We start from the raw sequence: 23,332 nt of genomic DNA, 5'->3' as shown, positions 1-23,332 counted from the left end.
CTGATAATAGATAGCTTCTTTGTTAACTATAGTTGTAATTAGTGGACGAGGAACATCGAGGGTTATCTTATCTAATGGTTGACCTTAAATTATTTTTGTTAAGGTATCTGCAACTTGATTCTGCTCTCGTGTCCCAGTCACTTCGCATCAATGTTTGGAATAAGTTTACTATAGCATGACCGCCGAAAGCGTTTGAATTTCCAAGGGCCACCAAACTGCTTCGTTGTTATCCATCTCAATTATCTTCTTCCTGAAATTCAATCTCCCAGCCAAAAAGCCAATGCCTTCCATTATCTCGGAATACTCCATCAACTGCTGCATCGCCTCCATTACCTGCTACCGTCCCATTCGTATTGATTTTAATCCAATCATCCGATGACTTTGTCCATTTCAAGATGCGGTCATGATGCTTCCCAACTGTTTTGCGATGTAGTTATCCTCATGTTTCTGATTTTTTTAATTAATATAGAATAAATACAAGATATTATCTGTATAAATATAACTATCAATATTTTGACATCAAACACTCATACTCTTAGTATTTATAGTGTTCAAATCTGAATTCTCAAATAATAATAATAATTTCTTTACCACGTAAAGTACTTGATTTTGTGCTCATGATTCTGATTTTAGATACACATTTCCAAATTTTTACTGCTTGCGTGCGTAAAAAGATAAATGCAATAAGAAAATCTTACATTGTGTTGAAAGAAAAGAAAAGAAAATCAAAATAAATAAATGAAGAAAAAGGGACCACAGCATGTGAGAAGTAACAACCAAATAATAACTGCAATACAAAAAAATCCAACTCAGTCTAACTCGTCGGTTATCTATTCCTCCTTTTTAAACCCTTTTAGATTATATCTACTCAATATTATTACCATTTTAATTAATTTAATCCCACGCCTTGATATTATTATCACCATTTTAATTAATTTAATTCCATACCCCTTGACATTTACCGTTTTAAAGATTTTATTTCTAATTAAATCTGGGACAAATTATGTATCCAATCATTCATCTATTTCTATAGTTTTATTTCGATCATTAAATTATTTTTTTAAATTATATCTAATGTTATATTTTAATCATTCATCGTTAAAAAATAAATAAAACTACTGACGCTATATTTTTTAATTTTTAAAGGTTATGTGATATTACCTTATGACGAGACAAAAATATCACTACTAATTTTTCAACGACGGGTTTTTAGAACAGAACCACTATGTGATATTAGTTGCACATTTGAAAAATAAAATAGAGGAGCAAAATGTAACGGTCCTAATAGATTGATGACTACATTTTTAAACCATACAAAAGCTAATATTAAAAAAAAAGAATTTTAAGTTTTAATCAAACCTTTATTTTTCGTCTTTAAAACAAGTTAAACTCCGTACGTAAATTATTAATTTTGTGCTATTTGAGTATTTAAATTTTTTTTTTCAAAATCATATATAATGTTTAGTTTTTATTTCATTTTAGTATCTCGCTATTAAAAAAATAATGTGTTTATTCCTTAAATTATTAGTATTGGTCCGTTTCAGTACCTAAAATTTTAAAAAATTTCAAAAACTGACGTACAGTGCTTAACTTGGTACTAAAATGAAACAAAAAAACAAATATTATATATGTTTTTGAAATATTTAAAAGTTTAGGTATTAAAACTGATAGTTTAGATACTAAACACGTAATTTACCCTTAAAACAAAATATGGTGACAAACGAGCGGTAATTAAAGATGAAACCGCACAGTCACCTCCATGAGCGTCACCTCACATTAACTTTTTCTCCTCCTCACAAAATCCCTAAATATCCCAATGGTCAGACACAGTAATATCATCTCCTATTCTCCGCTTTCATTTTCTCTCAACAATGCCTCTTCTTCAATCTTCTCCTTGAATCCAGGTGCCTCTTTCTCTTTTCATTTTGCCTTTTCCTTTTCTCTCTAATATTATTTGAGAAAATAGATTCTAAATGTTAGCATTTTTTGTACTTTCTCTTCATTTCTGTTCTTCATTTTAGCTCTGCTTTCTGTTTGATAACTGTGAAAATGGAGAAAGATAACGGTACTACACTCTTTTCATTGTAAATTACTTACTAACTTTTAGGACTTCCATTTTGCTACATTTCTTATTTTCCATGTATCCAATCAAGCTATTGAAAAGAAATTATCTGTTAAAATGTCGACTTACCTAGACATTTATTTCCATATAAAATGTAAATCTTTGTAATTATTTATTATTTTTGTCTTAGATATTACTTTACACTAAAATTGACTGTTATTTTTCAATTTTAACTTATAATTGATAAATTTTAAAATAAAGTAGTTTTTAAACAAATATATTATAAAATTTAATTATTTAAAATAATTATAATTTTTTAATAGAAAAATAATTATAATTAAAGCTTAAAATTTTGAGAAAAAAAAATAAATAACAATTTTCATGAAGTATGAGTATATAATATTATAATTTATAAATAATGAAGCTATGGCTCATGATATTTATTGTCTTGTGAATAAAGTTTTGTTTAGCGGCAAACCTAGAAAGAGACGTTTATTTCCATATGTAAAATCCACCAAAATAAGAATTTTTGTTCTTATTTACCATTTTGGCCTAAAATACTATCTTTAGAGTTTTCAATTTCTTCAAAATTGTATTTTTTTTAAAAAAAAGAAATAAGTTATTGCTCGATATTTGCTGTTTTGTAAGAAAAGTGATAAAAGAAACCGTAATGCTAGCTATCTGATAAGCTGATTTCCAAATGGGGTAATAACTTGTTACTAACCCCTACGCGTTTTAATTAATTTCTTTCCACTTATGTTTGATGCTATAAATGCTTAAATTAAACGCGTTGTAAGCGTGGTTTTTTTATTACAATGGTTGTATATAGTAGTAATTAACTTTTACTTTTTGCTTTTATGCCGTGAACAGAATTTTAAGAACAGTCAAGAAAATAAATTATGAATAATTCTTGGTTTGACAAAGACTTGGATGGGGTTGAGGTCAATGATGGTTTCTTTGATGACGTAATTAAGTATTTGGATTTCCCATTGGAAGATGTTGAAAGGACTGATGATGGTGGTGGTAGTAGTGAAGAAGGTGTTGTAAAAGATTTTCATTTGCCCCTTGATGAAGTTGAAGAGAAAAATGGTGCTAGTATTGGTGGTGAAGAGTGGGATTGCAACTTTCAAAACTTAGACCCACCGCCTGCTAATGTTTTGGCCAGCTTGTCTTCTGGCTTTTCTGGCGATTTTTTCGGTGATGCTTTGGAGAATAACCTTGCCGTTTCTGTGAGTAACATTTGTTTCTCCCACGCTAGTGATGCATATATTTATGGTTTTTAATTATCTGAAATTCATTCTATCTTATATGTCGTCCACATGGTCCAAGTGGCACTTTAGAGTCCTTGTAAGTAATTGCACTTTGATTCTTTTGTGACACGAGTGTAAAAATTTTGTTGCAAATTGTGCGTATGAGGTATTTTTTGTGTTTCTGTTCTTTGAATTAATAATCATTTCTACTTGTTGAGGAGTTTATTTACTTGGGGACACAGTGTCTATTATTCATGGCATGGGGACTAAAATTGTGCTTTGGTTAACCATATGCCTTTATCCTGAAAGTCTTAGAGTGTATCAGATCAGTGATCTAACTTCTAAGAGTATCAATTAGGCTTGGGTTGGACCTGCCGTAAGATACAAATCTCCAAGTACATCGACACGTGCCAATTACTCGGTGACTGAATAACTGCATGTGCACTTGCTCATTTACAGTGTCATTCTTAGGGGGGAAAACCACTAATAGGCTTTGGGCAGTATGTTGATACTTGTTTTACACTTCATTGAAGGGTGCAATGCTTTGGAAGTAATTTTCCAAGATATGCAGTATTTCTTAATCTGTGAGTACTTGCACATAACTTTATTGTCAAATTTATTTTTTGAAGGATGCTCGGAAAGAGCGTTGGTTAAAGCAGTTATTTTGTGTGACAAGTCATAAATGAAAATGGTTCAAGAGCTTGAGTAAATAATCCAATGTATTTATGTTGGACTCTTTATTCTTGTAGTATTTATGTCCTCTGTTTGTGTCCAAGTCATAGAAGCGGAGATAAGATCTCCAAGGATCATCTGAATACATGTAAAACCTTAGAAAGTACAAACCATACATGTATCGGATACATACCTATATCCGACACTCACACTAGAGTCCAAGAGGTTGTGTGCATAAGGCGTGCTATGTGCATTGATACACCAAATGCTTTTAGACTGGTACATCTTTTGCTCCTAGCAAGCAGGCAGGCCTAATCGATGCTTGGTTTGCCTTCCCAAGAAATGGGTGGGAGGATCGCTCTTTTTTATTTACTTCTATTTATATTTTTAATTTTTTTTTAAATAGGAGATAGGAGTAAATTATTCCTTAACCTTACATCTGACTTTTTTCTTAATTCTTCTTCACTTTTTGTATCTAGTGTTATGAGTCTTCACAGCTAAACCAGTGGGCAAGCACTACCAGAGCATCTTCCAGCAGAAGCACTACGCCAAATGGAGATTCTATGGATGTCAAAGGTTCAACATGGTTTCAGACCTCTAGTCCGGTATCTGTACTCGAAACCACTAGCTCTTGCTCAGCTGCAAAGCCGGTTCCTATCAACCCTAATCTACGTTTCCTGGTGAAGCATGATCGAAGCAAGCGCAGACGAGCATCTGCCTTTAACCTGCATTTCCCATTTCCTTTCATATCATCCACCACCTCAACCCCCACAGGATCTACTTCTTTTGTTGGTTCCGAATCTGAATCAGAAAGCCATCTAACCGAGAAATCCGCCAAAAAGAAACAGAAGAAAAAGAACCTGACATGGCTTTCAAGCTCCAGTGAGAATATCAAATCCCCCTCCCAACAGCCTGTTGTTAGGAAATGTACCCACTGTGAAGTTACAAAAACTCCACAATGGAGAGAAGGACCCAAGGGTCAAAGGACCCTTTGTAATGCTTGTGGGGTTCGCTATAGGTCCAGCCGCCTCTTTCCAGAATATCGTCCCGCAGCTAGTCCTACTTTTGTTCCATCATTGCATTCCAACTCCCATAAGAAGGTGGTGGAGATGAGAAAAAAAGCCACCATCTGTGGTGTTAATTCCACCTGAAATGTCTTTTAATAGGGACTGCATTGATCATCATTAGTTTAGCAAGCTCCAAATAAGGAGCTTCCTTCTATCCCTCATATTGCCCTTTTTTAACCCTTGTTTCTCAGTGTGTACATTAGTGGAATAAGTAGGAAGTTAGATGATTTTCAAATTAGGGTTAGTGAATGTCATTTAGAGGTTGTTTTAACATGTTTGACAGTATCAGGTCTCACCCTATTCATTTATTCTTCTTAAATGCAATTTATTTCGTCTCTTTCTCAATATAATCTTCTGTTCTTTCAGTTCTCCCAGGGAAACATAATCAGTTAGTTTCCCTGAAACTGAAAATTTGGATAAATATTTCATTTCAAAATGCAAAAGATCATTACATATAGATTATGCTTAATATTTGGAGAATATGGGTTGGGTTCTCCTATTTTCCATTTTCTACCTTTGACCTCATACTTGACTGCTGTGTTTCCTACTTAAAGTGCATATTGATAAATATTTACTCTCTCTCGACGTATAGTAGTTAGCCTTGTTGGGGGATATCGTATTTTTCACTATGATTTCTTTGATAGAACCAAATTTTAATTTATAAAATTAAACCCAAAATCTAATATGTCAAATCAACAATAATAAAATTTAATTGATATAAAATTAAACCCAAAATTTAATATATCAAATCATCAATAATAAAATATTATATTATACGTAGAAATGTATTTAGGGAAGGTAATGGGTTAGTTTAAGTTCAGGTTTTTGGTCAACCCGACCTGATCCAAAAATATATATCCTTCACCTTAATCTGACCCGAAAAATATATATCTTTCCTCTAACTCGACTCGACTTTTTAGAATATAAATACGATCTTACCCGACCCGATATAAAATAAGTATTTAATTTAAAATAATATTTTTTAAAGAAATTACATTATTATCCGCGACCACTATTTCTTTATATAGATTGAATATTATATCAATCTTTTAAGTATTTATAATTTTGTCTCTCATCAAGTCATAAATACAATTTATAGTATCTACACATTAATTCCATGACACTTTTTCTTCCGTATAACCATCAATTTCCGTTCTATTAATCGACTAATTCGAATCGGGTATTGCAAACGCAAGGGTAACCCTCCCAACCTAGTTTACTCTATTTGCAATTTGAACCCCTGACCTTGTTGCTTAAGGGATTTAGTGACTCATCTCACTAGACCAACTAGTTGTTGGTTAATTCCATGACACTCTAATACCTATAACATAAATTAATTACTTAATTTTATGTCATATACCTATAACACATATAATATAATTGATTACTTAATTTTGTGTCATAATTTTATAATAATATTATTCATTATACATATATACCCACTATTGTATATTTTAATCTAACATTCTTACCATAATAATCCAAAGAAACTCATAGGTATCACTGTTGGGGGTCAGTTAAGTTTTCTGTGCTTGTTTTCATATTATTTGTTGTTCATGCCTAGATGTAATAGTGTGCATCAATGTTTTTATATTATTTTCTGATGAGCATTTCCTTGAAAATATACATTTAAATGAGACCTTTTATACTTTTGAGTTTTGACTTAACCAATAAGTTTGAATGTTATAATAAATGGTGACATCAATAGGATCTTTTTTGGTAAGATCAATAGTATGTAAATTATACTGCACGTTTAGGACACCATGTAAATTATACTGCACGTTTAGGACACCAACTATCACTTTTATTATACTTTGGTCACCCAATTATTTTTTATTTCAAAATCATACATAATATTATGATTTGAGTCCCATCGTTAAAAAATAAATGATAATGTTGATGTGTTATCATTAAGTAATGTCATTTTAATACCCTAATTTTGTCCTAAAATAAAGGAAGGAGCAAAATACAGAGAATAAACTAACAATTTTACCCATTTGTAATATGTGGGGGCTTTAAAAGCCAAAAAGCAAGCAGAAACAACCCCCGTTTCATGTAAGCTAGAAAAAACAGAAAAATAAAAGGCTCTCTTTTCTTCAGTTAATTTTTTGGTTTTCCATACTGTTTTTCTTTCTTCAGTTCGGCCATCGTCGTAGATTGGTTCGGTTTTTGAGTTTCGGTGAGGGAGGGACTATTATACTCTATTTTGTTAGTTAGTTTTTTTTTTGGTTGGCCACCATAGATGGTGACCGGTGAGAGGAGAACGCTGCTAGTAGCGGCGGCGTCGAGGGTGAGCGAGGCCATTTCGGCCGAAACTAGAGAGAAAGTAGAGATGAGAGGGGGAGATGGGGCCGGTTATTGGCTCGTTTTCGAGGGCCTTTTCGGCCTCCTTTTGTTCGGTCGTCGTGGCCGGCGTTTTGTGGGAGTGTTGGCTGCAGGATCTCTTCGGCCGGCGTTGATATGGTGGCCTGAAATGCGGCGGCCGGTGAGTTGAGGAAGAAGAAAGAGCATTTCACGTGTTTTAATATTCATGGGGTGTTTAGTTTATTTTTGGGTAAATATCGTGTATAGTCCCTCCATTTCATAGTCTCTTCATTTTCTGGTAGCCAATCTAACGAAAAAATATGTTAAGGTCCCCCATATTTAGCCTTGTTTTTACATATGGGTCACTATGCATCTGTTGTTTTTATTTATTGCGTTTCTGACCCCCGATTTGCTTTATTTTAATTTTATCACTGATCTATGCATTTTTATTATTTTGAATTAACTGCTAACTTTTATTTTATCGCACATTAACCACTGAATTTTATTTTCTTGCATTCTAATCATTATTTATTTATTTATTTATTTATTTATTTATTGTTTCTCTTATTATTCGACATTGTGGTGACCCAATCTGGGATACAATCCACATTATTATGGTCCGGACTCTGCTAACCACTAACCGCTAACTTTTCTAACTTACTAATATTCTAACTTTTATTTTATCGTTCGAACTAACATTCTAACTTTTATTTTATTGTTCATGCTAACATACTGGCTTTTTATTTTTATTGAATATACTAACTTACTAACATTTTATTTTATTGCGCAAATTAACCTGCTAATTTTCTAACATTTGAATATTCAATAACCTTGTGGTGACCCACCCTGGGGACGACCCACATTATTTATTGTCCGGGTTAAACGGTTAAAAACAACCCCTAACCTTTAAATTTATTCAATTTATTTATGTTTTTTTACAGCAATTTAAATTTCAGTATTTTATTTTTCTTCCCCTTTAATTTTCTGCATTTTTATTTTAGTCATTTTAATTTCCAGCATTTAATTTTATGTATTTTCATTTAAGCATCTTAACTTGCACCTCATTTTATTTTAGTCATTCTTTATTTGTTTGGCCCAAGTTTTATTTATTTTACATTTTACTTTGTAGTTTTGAATGCTTCCATTTTAGCCTTCTCTAATAGTTTCGATTCATTTGGATCTCCAATACATGTCTTATATGATGTTCTTGTTTGACTCCCAACTCTTTACCGTAGTTACCTTTCCACGTATTTAGTTACCACGCTAGCACTTTGAACGTCCAGTTTTTTGTTTTAAAAAATATTTATATATTTGCGGATAGTGTAATGAGCTTTATGTTCCACTTTCTATGTTTGCTTATAATATACATACATAGTATGTGCCTTGTTCCTATTTCATGTATTTTATGAATATGCGCACCATTTTTTTACTTATTTGTTCATTTTTTATTTACAATGTATTATATTTTGAAGTCAAAATGCAATACCTCTTGCCGCGTATCTTTTTATTGTTTTATTTGAAACATTTATATATTGGATTTTTATCAATGATATTTGTATGTACGTGACCTTAAACATTTGTTAGTTCAATCGTAAATATATATAGTTTTTTTACAGTACTACTTTCTGCGAAGAATTTATGGAGGGAAATCTATGTAGACATCTCCCAACTACAAGGAAAAATGTCTTTCGAAGATTTTTCACACAAAAAGTTATTTTTTTGTATTGATAGTCTTCTTTTTTTGTTTTATTTTTATCTTTGATGTAAATAAAATGTAAGATAATGTCTTTTTGTGAGGGGAATCCGTGGGAAAGTCCCCTAACTACAAAGGAAGCGCATTCCCGAGAATTGTTTGCACAAAAAAGCATTCTTTGTCTTAGCGTTTCTAAAAAATTTAATAGAATAATATACTCTTTTAAATTATATCATCCATAAAATTGAGGAAACACCATTTTGTGAGGGGAATTCATGAAAAAGTCTCATAACTATAAAAGAAGTGCATTTTCAAGGATTGTTTGTACAAAATGATGTGATTTCACTCATATAAATATATGTAATCTTTCGGGTCGAATAAACAACTTTACTCTATAAAATATATTTGTGCTCTTTAAATTTTGTATGCCCATTTGCATTTATTATTTGTCATTATATTCTTATTTGGAAGAACAACGTTGTTTTTAGTTTTTTTTTTAAATTGAAAATTTTTAAATAGATTCAAATGAATAGAAGGATAATAATTTAAATATATTTTCGAGTTTGTAATTTCCCAATATTGGCATCATATAATCGTTTAGGTATCAACCTTGGGCGTTGTGGGTGTGCTTACCCTTCCCCACATGTAATCGACTCGCGGACCCTAAAAAAATGATTTTTTGGTAAAACACATACCATTTTTCGTCTTTTAATGATTTTTCTGAACTCATTAAAATAATATTTTAGGTATTCAACCTACCTAATTATAAGGTTGACGGCGACTCCAAAATCAAATTATTTCAATCCTAAATTTCATCGTCTTTCCCCGAATTAATTTTTAAAGTCTAACAGATCCCCGAGGGCGATGTCATGACAATCATGTCATTAATTTTTATTAAAAAGTGCCACATCAACAATTCTACTATAAATTTTAATGGTGGTGATCAAAATGAAACCAAAATATAATATTATATATGATTTTAAAAAAAATAATAGTTGAGTTACTAAAACGAAATAAAAGTAATAGTTGAGATACTAAACGTGTGGTTAACTCTAAAATGTTGACTTAGGAAAAGTTTTATATATGGGAAGGTGATAGTTTCGTGGGTTAACTACTGATTGGTCAATCTCATTTTATATTTGTATACTTTTCTCATCTAATTTTAAAAAGTTACGTTTCGATAACTTGTGTTACCATTTTACTAAATTTTAATCACTTATATTACTGATTATTATATTTTGATCATTAAGTTATTAACTCTTGTTAGTTTGGTGGCATGATATATTAGTTAAAACATATTAATTTTAATTTGGCTTATGAACTTTCTATCAGAATATTAATTTGATTGTGAACTTTAGATGAAATGTCATTTTAACCTTTAAACTTATCCTCGATTTAACATGTGAAAATGACATATGATAAACATGTATTAACCGTTAATCAATTAATAATTTTCATCTAACAAAATCTATTATAAAAACCAATATATTTTAAAAAATAATTATTTATACAAACGTCAAAATAATTTTATCATTACGCCTAAAACTGATTGATGAGTTTTCCGAGTGACCGTGAGGCCATAATGTCCATCATTCCCATTAGAATCATTTCATACCATGACCATCCACACATCCACATGTCCAATCAACCCCATTACACATTAACATAATGTTGTGAGGGAATTTGGACAGTCAGTCTTCATTTTGTAATTTTTTTCACAGGAAAAAAAAAAGAAAAAGAAAAACTCCCACATTTTTTCCCATATTATATTTTGGCGATCTCTCTTTTACTTTTTTAACAACGGTAAATATTAGGTTTTTTTCCCTTATATACTTTCTCGCGGTTTTTTCCCCTCCTCTTTCGACAACTCCTAGATTCACTGGTAAAAGATTTCAGTAAGATTTACAGATCTATTCACGGATTCTCTGCTTAATCTTTCCTCTTCTTCACCATGTTTTGGAAGCTCACACCTCTGTCTGCCTCTTCTCCGGTGAGTAATTGTTATACTACTTGATTAGTTATTTACTTCTCCATTTCTTGCTTTTCTTTTCTATTTGTAACAAAATAAAGCTTGATTTCTTTAGTATAGACTTGCTACATTGATTTTGTTTCTCTTTTGGGAGTATTTTTTTTATTGGATTCTAAACTTGTTATTTTTCATTCGATTTCTGTTATTACTTTTTTTTTCTAGTTGTTGTAGGTTCGAATTTTTGATTTTCTTTTAGCTTAATTAGTCTGAATTTTAGTCCGGATTCATGGATGCCGTAGCGAAGTAGTTTCACTCACATAAGTTTATCCGCCTCTTTGGAAAATTTTGTTATGGACTTGGACGAGAAATCAGAAATGAGGAAGGAGAAATTGGGAATTGGTGATGAGAAAATGGGGGAATTGAGAAAGGAGTTAGGGATTTTGAATTTACCTTATGCTTTACTCGATGATAAGTGGGAAGATAAGCAGGGATGATGATACGGGCTAAGGATGATATTGGGCTGAAGGAGTCAATAGTTAAGATTGAGGTGGGCCATAGCTAAGCTGGTCTTGGAACGGTTATATTGTTAGAATGAATACCAGCTATCAATAAATAATTGGATAAGCTGAGAAATATATGGACTGTAATGAACAAAAAACGGATTTTTATGAATGAAATGTTGAACTTCTTTCTGTAAACCTATTTTTTCTTCTCTATTTCCTTAATATTTTCTCGCCATTTCAGGTGTAAACCTGACAATTGGTAATAAGAGCTAGATTGTTGATCCCAAGAAAATTTCAAGCTGGGAAAGACAAAGAAAATGCAGAAGACTGGAACTATAGAGGCACTAGAACCATCAGTGGAAGCTGGGAATGAAGATGCCTTACCATCTTGGTGGGTTGATCAGAAAAGTGAGTTGGAAGGAAGTATACAAATACATGAAACGGGGATGATTGAGAATAGGGGATATTTACAGAGGATTTTACAGATGGTTAGTCAGGCAGTTGAAGAAAAGGAGTCATCTTTATCTGATAAAGGTCGATTGCAAATAGCTGTGAATCAAACCAAGATGGAAGGTAAGCATCCATGCTTAATAACAATTCTTAATGAGCATGAGAAATATACTTATAAGCAAGATGAGCCTGGAATATTATCATCTAAACCTGCTGTTATTCCTCAACATAATGAAAGTCCACTTAAGGATACTATAGAAATGCAAAAGCTTAAAATGGAAGGAAATACAGTGGATTTGGGGGAGTCGTCTATTGGTGGAGATGTTCAGTCAAACTATGTTTTAAGGCCTAAAATAGAGATTCAAATGTTTGATGGGACAAATTTGAGAGGGTGGGTACGAAAATACCAAATGTACTTTTCTATCTTTAAAGTACCTAAAAATCAGAAAATGGAATTAGCTACAATGTATCTCACTGGGAAGGCTGAAATTTGGTTTGATGGGTACATAGCTCAAAAGCACAAGGTGAATTGGCATGAGTTTACAGCAGATATATGTCATAGATTCTGTGATCAGAATTGTAATGATATTGTGGAGGAATTTAATAAGCTGACCCAAAGACATTCTGTAGAAGACTATCATGATAAGTTTGAGGAATTGAAGTCTTACATGTTGCAGTATAGTCTATTTTTGGAGGAAGGGTATTTTATTTCCAGTTTTTGAGTGGGTTGAAGGAGGAAATCAAGAACAGGGTAAAAACTCATAATCCAACCACTTTGGTTGCTGCTTTTAGATTAGCAAAACTGGTTGAGTTAACTTGGGAGGTAGAAAATAAGAAGTTGAGGTTTCAACCTAGAGTGGCATCTACAGGACATAGTTCCATTTATAAACCTCTTAATACCACCTTGAATCAACCACAAAAAGGAGTTGCTCAGAATGCTAATCCAAATAGATAATCTTTGGTGGAGTATAGAAGAACACATGGACTGTGCTACAAATATGGTGAGAAGTTTAGTCCAGGACATCAATGCAAAGTTAAACAGTTGAATTCTATGGAGGAGATAGAGGAGACATGAGAGTTTGAGAATGTGGAACCAGAACACAATGAGCCCAAGGAAGCAGATTATGGGGAGAGAGATCTGGAAATATCTATAAATGAATAACAGGTAACACAAGCTATAATACCTTAAGGATACAAGGTCACATATCAGGGAAACCACTGAACATCCTAATAGACAGTGGAAGCACTCATAGTTTCATAACTGGGCAGTGGTCTAAAGAATGAGTGGAAGTGGAGCATACTCATCTCTTAACCATTATAGTTGCTAATGGAGAAAAATTATACAGTTCAGCTATGAGTAAAAATTTAAGGTGGATAATGCACGGTTCTCAATTTGAACATGATTTCGGAGTTTTAGCTCTGGAAGGGAGTAATATGGTGTTAGGGGTGGATTGGTTGAGAAAATACAATCCATTACAGATGGATTTTAATCACATGACTTTGAGCTTCCAGAAGGAAGGGATAGAGGTTACTTTAAAAGGAGGATAGATAGAGTTCATCAACTGTTAGATTGATATCAAACAGTAAACTGCAGAAGTTGATGGAAAAAAATCAGGATATAATAGGGGAAGTTTTTATGTTAAGTTGAGAGGTTAGTCATCAAGTGGTACCTGTTGAGCTTAAAAGTTTATTAGAGGAATACTCGGTTGTTTTTGAAGAACCAAAAGGAATGCCACCTCCAAGAGAACATGATCACTCAATCAAATTAAAAGAAGGTGCAGAAGCAGTGAATATCAGACCCTATAGGATGCCTTACCATCAGAAGTCAGAGGTTGAAAAACAAGTCAAAGAAATGTTATCTTCTTCTATAATTCAAACCAGTAAAAGTCCATTTTCCTCACCATGTTTGTTAGTTAAGAAGAAAGATGGAAGTTGGAGGATGTGTATATATTATAGGCAATTGAATGCCTTAACTATAAAAAAAAGTTTCCAATTCCTATGGTTGAAGACTTGTTGGATGAGTTGACTGGAGCAACTTATTTTTCTAAAATGGATTTGAGATCAGGGTACTGGCAGATTAGAATTACTCTTGAACACATTCCTAAAACAGCCTTTAGGACTCACCATGGCCACTTTGAATTTAAGGTTATGCCTTTTGGGTTAACAAATGCCCCATCAACTTTTCAGGCATTAATGAACAAGTTATTTGAGCCCTATCTAAGGAAATTTGTACTGGTTTTTTTATGACATACTCATCTACAGTTTGGATTTGGAAAGTCATATCAGACACCTCAGGACTATTCTAGAAATTTTAAAACAGAATCAGTTGTTTGCAAAGAGAACCAAGTGTTTCTTTGGTCAAAAAAAAGTGGAGTATCTGGGCTATATAATATCTAAGCAAGGAGTAGCTACTGATCCACCAAAAATTCAGGCTATGCAACAATGAAATTTGCCAAAAACCTTAAAATCTCTAAGAGGGTTCCTTGACTTGACAGGATATTATAGGAGATTTATAAAGGGCTATGGGGAGATTGCTAAACCTCTAACTACTATGCTTAAAAAGGACCATTTTAAGTGGTCAGAGGACAACATAACTGCTTTTGAACTTCTTAAAACTGCAATGTGTCAGGCTCCTGTTTTAGCACTACCTGACTTCACTAAAGGTTTTTGCTTGGAGACAGATGCAAGCTCTAAGGGAATAGGAGCAGTTTTATCCCAAGATGGTAGACCAGTGGCTTATCTTAGCAAGGCATTAGGACCTAAACAATTGGATATGTCCATATATGGAAAGGAGTACTTGGCTATACTCATGGCCATTTCTAAGTGTAGCATTACTTAGAAGGGGGTTTTTTATTATAAAGACAGACCATGAGGCCCTAAAACATTTACTAGAACAGAAATTGACTACTTCTATACAAAAAAGGGGCTTACAAAGTTATTAGGACTGGATTATATTATTCAGTATAGAAAAGGCAGACACAACTTGGTAGCAGATGCCTTATCTAGAAGAGATGATGATGTGGGGGAATTACAACAATTAATGGCTACTGTTGTTTTTCCAACCTGGGTTCAGGAGGTTGAGCAGAGTTATCAGAATGATTCATTGGCAACATAAATGATTACTAAATTAGCTGTTCCTAATCAAGATGCAACAGAATGGTCCTACTCAAAAAGTGTCATAAGGAATAAAGGTAAAGTCTACATTGGACAAACATGCTCCCTAAGGAGGCAAATTATAGAAGTTTACATGATTCCCCCCAAGGGGGTCACTCAGGGATTCAATCTACCTATCACAGGGTGAAGTCTTATTTTTATTAGAAGAGGATGAAGAGGATGATTAAAGATTATGTACAACAATGTGACATTTTCCAGAGGATTAAAGATGAGCATATTCTAAAACCAGGGTTGCTTTAACCACAACCAATTCCCCAACAAGCTTGGGAATTTGTTACTATGGATTTCATTGAGGGACTTCCAACTTCTAACAGGTGAAATTTCATATTGGTTGTTATTGATAAGTTCACTAAGTATGTACATTTCATACCCCTAGTACACCCATTTACTGCAGCAGAGGTAGCTAAAGTCTACTTGGATCAGGTGTATAAACTATATGGGCAGCCAAAAATAGCTTTATCTGACAGGGATAAAATTTTTACAAGTCTTTTCTGGACTGAACTACTTAAGCTGTTGGGAACTCATACTATATTCACTACAGCTTACCATCCAAGACTGATGGTCAAACAGAAAGACTAAACCAATGTTTAGAGCAATATTTGAGAGGGATGTGTTTTTTGAAACCAACTAATTGGAGTAAGTGGCTGTCCCAAGCAGAATGGTGGTATAATACCAGTTTTCACACTGCTTTGGGAACTACTCCATTCACAGCTTTATATGGGTATATTCCTCCTACTATGACATGGTCAACAGAAACAAAAGTAGCAGATGTACAAAAATGGCTACAGGAAAGAGATAACATGAATACAGTTCTACAGGATCAACTTGACAAGGCACAACAACGTATGAAGCATTATACAGAAAAAAGCACAGTGACAGAGTGCTACAGGTGGGAGATGAAGTTTACCTCAAACTACAGCCATATAGACAAACATCAGTGGCTTTAAGGAAAAACCTCAAGCTGTCAGCCAGGTACTATGGACCCTACAAAGTCACAGAAAATATAGGGTCAGTGGCTTACAAATTACAGCTGCCTGACAAATCGAAAATACACCATGTTTTCCACATTAGCCTATTGAAAAAGAAATTGGAGATAAAGTAGTGACCTCTCGAGATCCACTGGAAGTAAATGCGAGGGACAACTTCGCGTTTATCCACAGTTGGTCTTAGATAAAAGAATCGTGAAAAGAAACAGCAAAGCAATTACTCAATTGTTAATTCAGTGGGTTAATTTTGGACCGGAAAATACTACCTGGGAGGATTTTAGTGTCCTGAAATCGCAGTTCCCTGATTTCGATCCTTGGGGACAAGTATCGACTGCAGGGGGGTATTGTCATGACCTTGGACGAGAAATCAGAAATGGGGAAGGAGAAATTGGTAATTGGTGATGAGAAAATGGGGGAATTGAGAAAGGAGTTAGGGATTTCGAATTTGAAGGAGTTAGGGATTTTGAATTTACCTGATGCTTTACTCGATGATAGCGTGGGAAGATAAGCAGGGATGATGATGTGGGCTAAGGATGATATTGGGATGAAGGTGTCAATAGTTAAGATTGAGGTGGGCCATAGCTGAGCTGGTCCTAGAATGGTTATATTGTTAGAATCAATACCAGCTGTCAATAAATAATTGGATAAGTTGAGAAATATATGGACTGTAATGAACAAAAAATGGATTTTTATGAATGAAATGTTGAACTTCTTTCTGTAAACCTATTTTTTCTTCTCTATTTCCTTAATCTTTTCTCGCCATTTCAGGTGTAAACCTGACAAATTTCTTTGTTCGTTTAGATGAGTTGAATTTGTTTTTTAAGCTACTTTTTTTGAGTGGGAATGGCTGGAGTTCTGTTCATTTGAAGCTGAACTATCTTGCTCATTGTTATATGCTTTTGCATGTAATTCATAAAATTTGTTAAGCTATTAGATATGGTTATCTGGATTTGCTTCTAGTAATCGTTTTCATTCTCCATATCCAAGTGATTGTTCTAAGAATTTTGTTGAGGCATTGATTTTGTTTTTACTGGAATTGTGGTTCGTTTCATTGACTTAATCTTTTCAGGTGGAGTCAATATTAGACAAGGAAAACTTTACTTTGGAAGAGCTTCTCGACGAGGAAGAAATAATCCAAGAGTGCAAAGCATTAAACAGTCGGCTCATCAACTTGTAAATTTTGCCACTATATAACATTGTGTCTTTCCCTCTCTTTTTTCCACTTTCATTATGTCTGCCTTTTCTATTAGATGTTCAGAATGCTATAGAGGATTAGTCTTGTTTGATGCTCATGATGTATTCAATATTTTATGCAGTCTACGAGATAGAGCTCAAGTTGAGCAATTACTGCGATATGTTGTTGAAGAACCTCCAGAGGATGCTGACAGCAAACGGGTCTTCAAGTAAGTAACTTTCATCAGATGAAGAATCAGGAAAAAAGAGATCTTTGTATTTTCTTGTCTTGTAACTCATCTGATGTTAGTTATTCCTTTTCCTAATGATCAGTTCATTTTTTTTATCTAGGTTCCCATTCATAGCCTGTGAGATATTTACATGTGAAATTGATGTTATTCTGAAGGCTTTAGTGGATGAGGAAGAGGTATTTCATTTTGTTCTTCATTATGCATCTTTTTTAGTGAAAATTATGTTGATTTTGTTTCTTATGTTTATCTCCTTGATGCAGTTGATGAACTTACTCTTCTCTTTCTTGGAACCAAACCGTCCTCATAGTGCCTTGCTAGCTGGTTATTTCAGTAAGGTATATTAGTTCAAGTTATGATTAGTTTCTTTCTGGTTCGCATCATGTTTAGTTTGACTACTGCTTTGGTTATTATTATGACGAAGTTTTCATTTTCCTTGTTATTTTAGGTTGTTGTGTGCCTTATGCTACGAAAGACTGTTCCAGTTATGAACCACGTTCAAGTAAGTAAACATTTTTTTGGTTACTATCACATTCTCAGACTCCTTCAAAACTTGCTTATATTAGAGTAACTGTGACATGTATGAAATACAGTCCGTTTGAACTTCATCCTGTGCCTCAATTGAACTTTGATCTGATTAATTTGACATGGATGTGCATGGCGTACCTATATAATGTCTCCTTTAAGTTCTCGTAAACATACTAAATTATGGGTGGTGTTAACAGTTCTGTGGACTATAGATCCTATTCTTCTGGTGGGTTGGTTCGGAGTTTTGCACAGTAATGAATCTACAAGCGTAATTATTTGCATGACAAAATTGAGCTTCTTAGTGGTCTATAATCTCTGAATTACAAAGGACAACATGTTTTATTTATTTATATGGATTTATTGAAAGATTTTTAACAGGTACATCAAGATGTGTTTCACCAACTGGTTGATTTGATAGGAATTACATCCATCATGGAGGTGCCTGGAATTTTTTCTGTTTTATTTCTGTAGTGGATTCTATACGGTTAGCCTTCTAGTATGTTTTGGTTGAGCATGGACTTGACATGGTTTTTTTTACAGGTTTTGGTACGGTTAGTAGGAGGAGATTATCATGTATATCCCAATTTTTTGGATGTAATGCAATGGTTGGCTGATAGCAATTTACTGGAAATGATTGTGGATAAATTGAGTCCATCGGTAAGAGAAATTTCTGTTTTATGTTGTATTCATGATGTAATATCGTTCTACTATTTACATTATTCCATACCTATAGTAGTGAGTGCCTCACTACCTGTTTCTTTACGTTGACCAGTGTGGTCCTGAAGTTCATGCTAATGCAGCAGAAACATTATGTGCAACAACACGGAATGCCCCATCAGCTTTGGCCACTAACCTCTCTAGTCCAAGGTTTGTGAGATTTAGCCCTCCCTATTTGTATCACCATTTCAGTTCTCTACTTTGTTTAAGTTTTAGACCTGTAATTTTTGGATATGTTCATATACAGCTTTGTTGCAAGGATATTTGGTCATGCATTGGAAGATTCACATTCAAAATCAGGCCTTATACACTCACTTTCAGTTTGTATGTCATTGTTGGATCCCAAAAGATCAGCAATTGTCTCTCCATTGATGCATTCTTTCCAACATCAACATATGTATGAGCCTCCAATCCCTGTGAATTCGGAGAGTATCAATGCAATGTTGCCTAAGCTTGGTGAGTGGGTTTATGTTGCTAAAAGTTGAATGTAATAGTTTTTTATTATTCCTAGGTGAATGGAACATGTTGGCTACTTGGCTTTCATCTTAATCATGGTGTTCAAGACTCTGTTTGTTTGTGCAGGTGACTTGCTCATGCTTTTGAATGTTTCCTCTGATGAGAGAATTTTGCCTACCACATATGGAGAATTGAGGCCGCCTCTCGGGAAGCATCGTCTAAAGGTTTATTTTATATTCTCATCATAAGTTTTATCTGCCAACTAGCACGGAATATTCAACCTGACACCTGTTTGGTTATTTTTGGTGTTTGTCATGTCTATCAAACTTTGTAGGGCCGTAGGAGCAAGTGTCAAAATATGTTGTTATTTCTGAATTTCCCCCTTTTATTTCAGAATTTTCCCCCTTTTATTTCAGATTGTGGAGTTCATTTCTGTGCTGTTGAGAAATGGAAATGAAGCTGCAGAGAAGGAATTGGTCAGCTCAGGAACCATTCAACGAGTTGTTGATCTTTTCTTCTAGTAAGCTCTTGCTTAGAACTTTCTTGAATATAGTTAGGAACTTATTGGTGTTTGAATATAGAACAAAGTGCTTGATACCTTCCTCAGGTAGGTGTTGGATTCTTTTTCCTGTCAGGAGGCTAAGATCAATTGTCTCTTTGTTTTAAATTATGAAGGTACCCGTACAACAATGCATTACACCATTATGTGGAGAGTATAATATTATCTTGCCTTGAAAGCAAGAATGATGCAATAGTTGGTCATCTTCTTCAAGAATGTGATTTCATTGGGAAATTTCTTCGAACTGACAAAAATCCAACTCTGTACGGTAGCGGTAATGAGGTATATAATAATCATACTAATTTCCATTTTGCTGACAGCTGTAATAATCAGAAGCTGTTATAAAGCTACATGATTATACAGTCAGCTTAACCCTTCTCTGGTCAAACAGCCAACTTTACCTGCTGCTGGAAAATTTGCATCTCGGGTAGGAAACATTGGACATATTACACGCATTTCCAATAAAATTCTACAGTTGGGAAGTAACAACAGCCACATTAAAGCATGTCTACAGGTGGGTAATTGTATGCTTGTTAATGTTGTATGATTGCTTTGTTAGGATCAGAGTTTCAAATAGCGGCCGAATAGCGGTATCGCGGCCGTTATATCGCGGTCGCGGCGGTGTCCGAAACCGCTATCGCTGAAAATAACGGTATGAAGCGGGATCACACCAATAGCGGTGGATCGCGGCCGTAATTTAATAGCAATAGCAGACCGCTATTCCGCTATTATTCCGTTATTTTAATTAAAAAATATTTTTTTATTAAAAAAAATCAGCTCATTCGAAAAAAAATTCACGATCGCAATATCCGCAATGACCACAATAACATCCGTTATATCCGTAATCGTGGTAAACGTGACGCGACCGAAAACGCGACCACGAACGCTATTTAAAACCCTGGTCAGGATCTTATAGGATGTATGCACATTTTTTTATTTAGAATCTTTCTGTGGTGTGTTAAATCTGAATTAAGCTTTATTATTGTGTTATTTGGCATATTGGTTGTATATTTCATTGGCTAGAATTGCAAGGTTGAATTATTTGACTTATTCTTTTGTGATTTGCTGGCACATCTTTGTAAATTTCTTTATAGGAAAATAGCGAATGGAATGAGTGGCAAGCTAATGTTCTGCAAGAACGTAATGCGGTTGAAAATGTTTATCGGTGGGCTTGTGGGTATGTACCTGTTTCATTTCTGATAGGCATTTGGTTTTTTCTTTGGTCGAATATTTCTAGATTCAGTGCTTGGTTGGTATGGCAGTTGTCAGAGTTCTTGCACTCACAGGCTCTATAGATGGTCGTTTGACAGATTTTTAACTTATAAAATGAGATGTAAAATGTTTCTTCTAGTTCTTGTGCTTATTAATGGCTTTCTTCTGTCATTTGCTTCCTACTATTGTGAAGATTCTAATGGTATTTCCAATTTTTGAATCCATTTATTGTTGTTAGCATATTTTTGCCACCTGCTGCAATGGCAAAGTTGTGAGACCTTCATCTAACAGAAAAATCATTTAAAGAGTCGTGTATTTTCTTTCTCCTGTCCAGCCGCCCAACAGCATTCCAAGACAGAACAAGGGATAGCGATGAGGATGATCTACATGATAGGGATTACGATGTTGCATCTTTAACGAACAACCTAAGCCAGGCCTTCAATTACAAAATCTATGACAAGGATGATAATGAAGAAGTGTGTACTTTGCTTCTCATGACAATTTCTTGAATTCTACTTTTTTCTATGCTTATTGTTGTTGTTTAATTGCTTTCAGGACCATGGTGCTCTTGATCGAGACGATGAGGTAAGTGACTCTGATTTCTGTTTATTCATTTAGAATCTTTCTCCGTGGTTCTATATGAGGCCAAGAGGATTTTATTTCCTGAATGGCTTGTATTGTCTATTAAAAAAACGACAATGGTAAACATGACCTAAGTCTATTTGTTAAGATCAGCATGAGGTTTGGAAAAACCAAATAAAGTAGCCATTTTTTTTGTCATTTTAGTGTCAAACTTGAAGGCAAATGCATGTTTCCAATTTGCAGGATGTGTACTTTGATGATGAATCTGCTGAGGTTGTCATATCATCCTTGAGGCTAAGTGATGACCAGGGAGGTGAGTTTTCCTGTCATTACTCTTACTAATGGAGTCATTTGGCTGATGAATGTTGTGAGTAGCCTTAGCTTCATCATTATCCCGCGGTTCAATTCTTTAGTTGAAGTAGTTATGTTAATGGAGATTACACCCCATGTTTTTCTAATGCAGTCTGTTCACAAATTCGAACTGGTTTCCGTTCCAATATGAAAAAATCGGTGATGGAACAATGGCTGCCTCCTCCACAGAGGTAATGGATGAGATTAACTTAAATGGCTCCACAAATGGTGGTAACAGCAGTAGCAATGATGAGGTGATAGTTGAGGAGGAGGATGAATTAAATGAAAGCCAACAGTCGATGATCGTCACATCTACCTCCAATGCGATGAATGGATTTAACAATTCCATGAGAGGTGGAGACTTGAATCCGCAAGGGGAAAACAAAAATACTTCTAATGATATGGGATTCTTCGGGTTCGATACAGATGAAAACGATGACTTGTTTGGAGATAGGCCTTTACCTGAGTGGGTGGGCTGGGGAGAACCTTCTGATGTCCATGTTGGTGGTTCAAGCAAGAACCCATTCCTTGATGACGACAGCTCAGATGTCAACCTACCCAGAAATACAGAGACGGTGGTCCCCTCAAATGGGGAATGCATGCATGTAAATGGTTTGTCAGATTCCATGGATACGAGTGACGGATTGGCAAGCAGTGTTATGAGTCAGAAATCTCCACCACCAGTGCCCTCCTTATTTGAAGATGTTGAGTTTGTGGGCGTGGAATTAGAAGGCACGGAGAAGGCAATGGAACATGCCTTGAAAGAAGGAATAGTTATGGATGCAGGACCGTTGAAGATGACCATCATTCCTAAGGTAGCCGAAAAGGAGAATTCCGATGAAATTGGTGCCGGGATAAAGGAGTTCAATGATGCAAACTATTGGAGGGTTGATCAAGAGGTTGCTGTTTCGGAGTAAAACCGGTTGAACATACTTGTAGTTGAACATTGAAGTTGGATCTAAGATCGACATTGCAGTGTACTTACGGATGCCGGCAAGTGCAGAAGCATCACTGTTCTTATGAACAGTATAATTTTGTTTCCAGATGGTATTGAAACGGTAGGCTGTGCTGTTTGGTTGATTACATAGTTTACTAGTCAGGGTTTTGTTCTTCCAGTGTCTGACTGATCAATGATTTCTCAAATCAAGTATTTTGATGGCTGTAATACTCATCTGTTGTTTCTCTCATCAAATTTATCCCTTTCCTCCCACATTTTAAACTCTCTTTTTTAAAATGAAATTTGGGTTTGATGTTTAGAAGGATATGATCATTTCTTGAGGTCTTTTCTAACATTATGTACACTTTATCGAAGGCATAGAGCTTCAAAAATGTGTTATCAAAGGAGAGATGCTGTATGTATAGTACATAATAATTAT

At 34.4% G+C, this 23,332-nt stretch overlaps 1 protein-coding gene and 1 pseudogene across 1 annotated transcript; both read left to right on the top strand.

Annotated features, from left to right (window-relative positions):
* Positions 1-1,827: 1,827 nt before the first annotated feature.
* On the top strand, positions 1,828-5,337 carry LOC120129295 (GATA transcription factor 11-like). Its single transcript, XM_039146833.1, has 3 exons — positions 1,828-1,904; positions 2,933-3,291; positions 4,464-5,337. The coding sequence occupies exons 2-3, from the start codon at positions 2,962-2,964 to the stop codon at positions 5,133-5,135; spliced, it is 1,002 nt and encodes a 333-aa protein (XP_039002764.1). The 5' UTR covers positions 1,828-1,904; positions 2,933-2,961; the 3' UTR covers positions 5,136-5,337.
* A 5,497-nt stretch (positions 5,338-10,834) lies between these two features.
* LOC120129282 lies at positions 10,835-22,947 on the top strand (annotated as a pseudogene).
* The last annotated feature ends 385 nt before the right edge of the window (positions 22,948-23,332 follow it).

The sequence above is a fragment of the Hibiscus syriacus genome, unplaced genomic scaffold (assembly GCF_006381635.1).
Source record: "Hibiscus syriacus cultivar Baekdansim isolate YM2019G1 unplaced genomic scaffold, ASM638163v2 tig00001644_pilon, whole genome shotgun sequence".
Taxonomy (NCBI): domain Eukaryota; kingdom Viridiplantae; phylum Streptophyta; class Magnoliopsida; order Malvales; family Malvaceae; genus Hibiscus; species Hibiscus syriacus.
The sequence above is the reverse complement of the archived record's forward strand: the minus strand, read 5'-3'. Positions and strand labels throughout refer to the sequence as shown.

Coding starts and splice junctions, on each gene's coding strand:
- LOC120129295 (XM_039146833.1), top strand. CDS start 2,962: ATGAATAATTCTTGGTTTGACAAAGACTTGGATGGGGTTGAGGTCAAT. Junction 3,292..4,463: donor AGAATAACCTTGCCGTTTCT/GTGAGTAACATT, acceptor TTTTGTATCTAG/TGTTATGAGTCTTCACAGCT.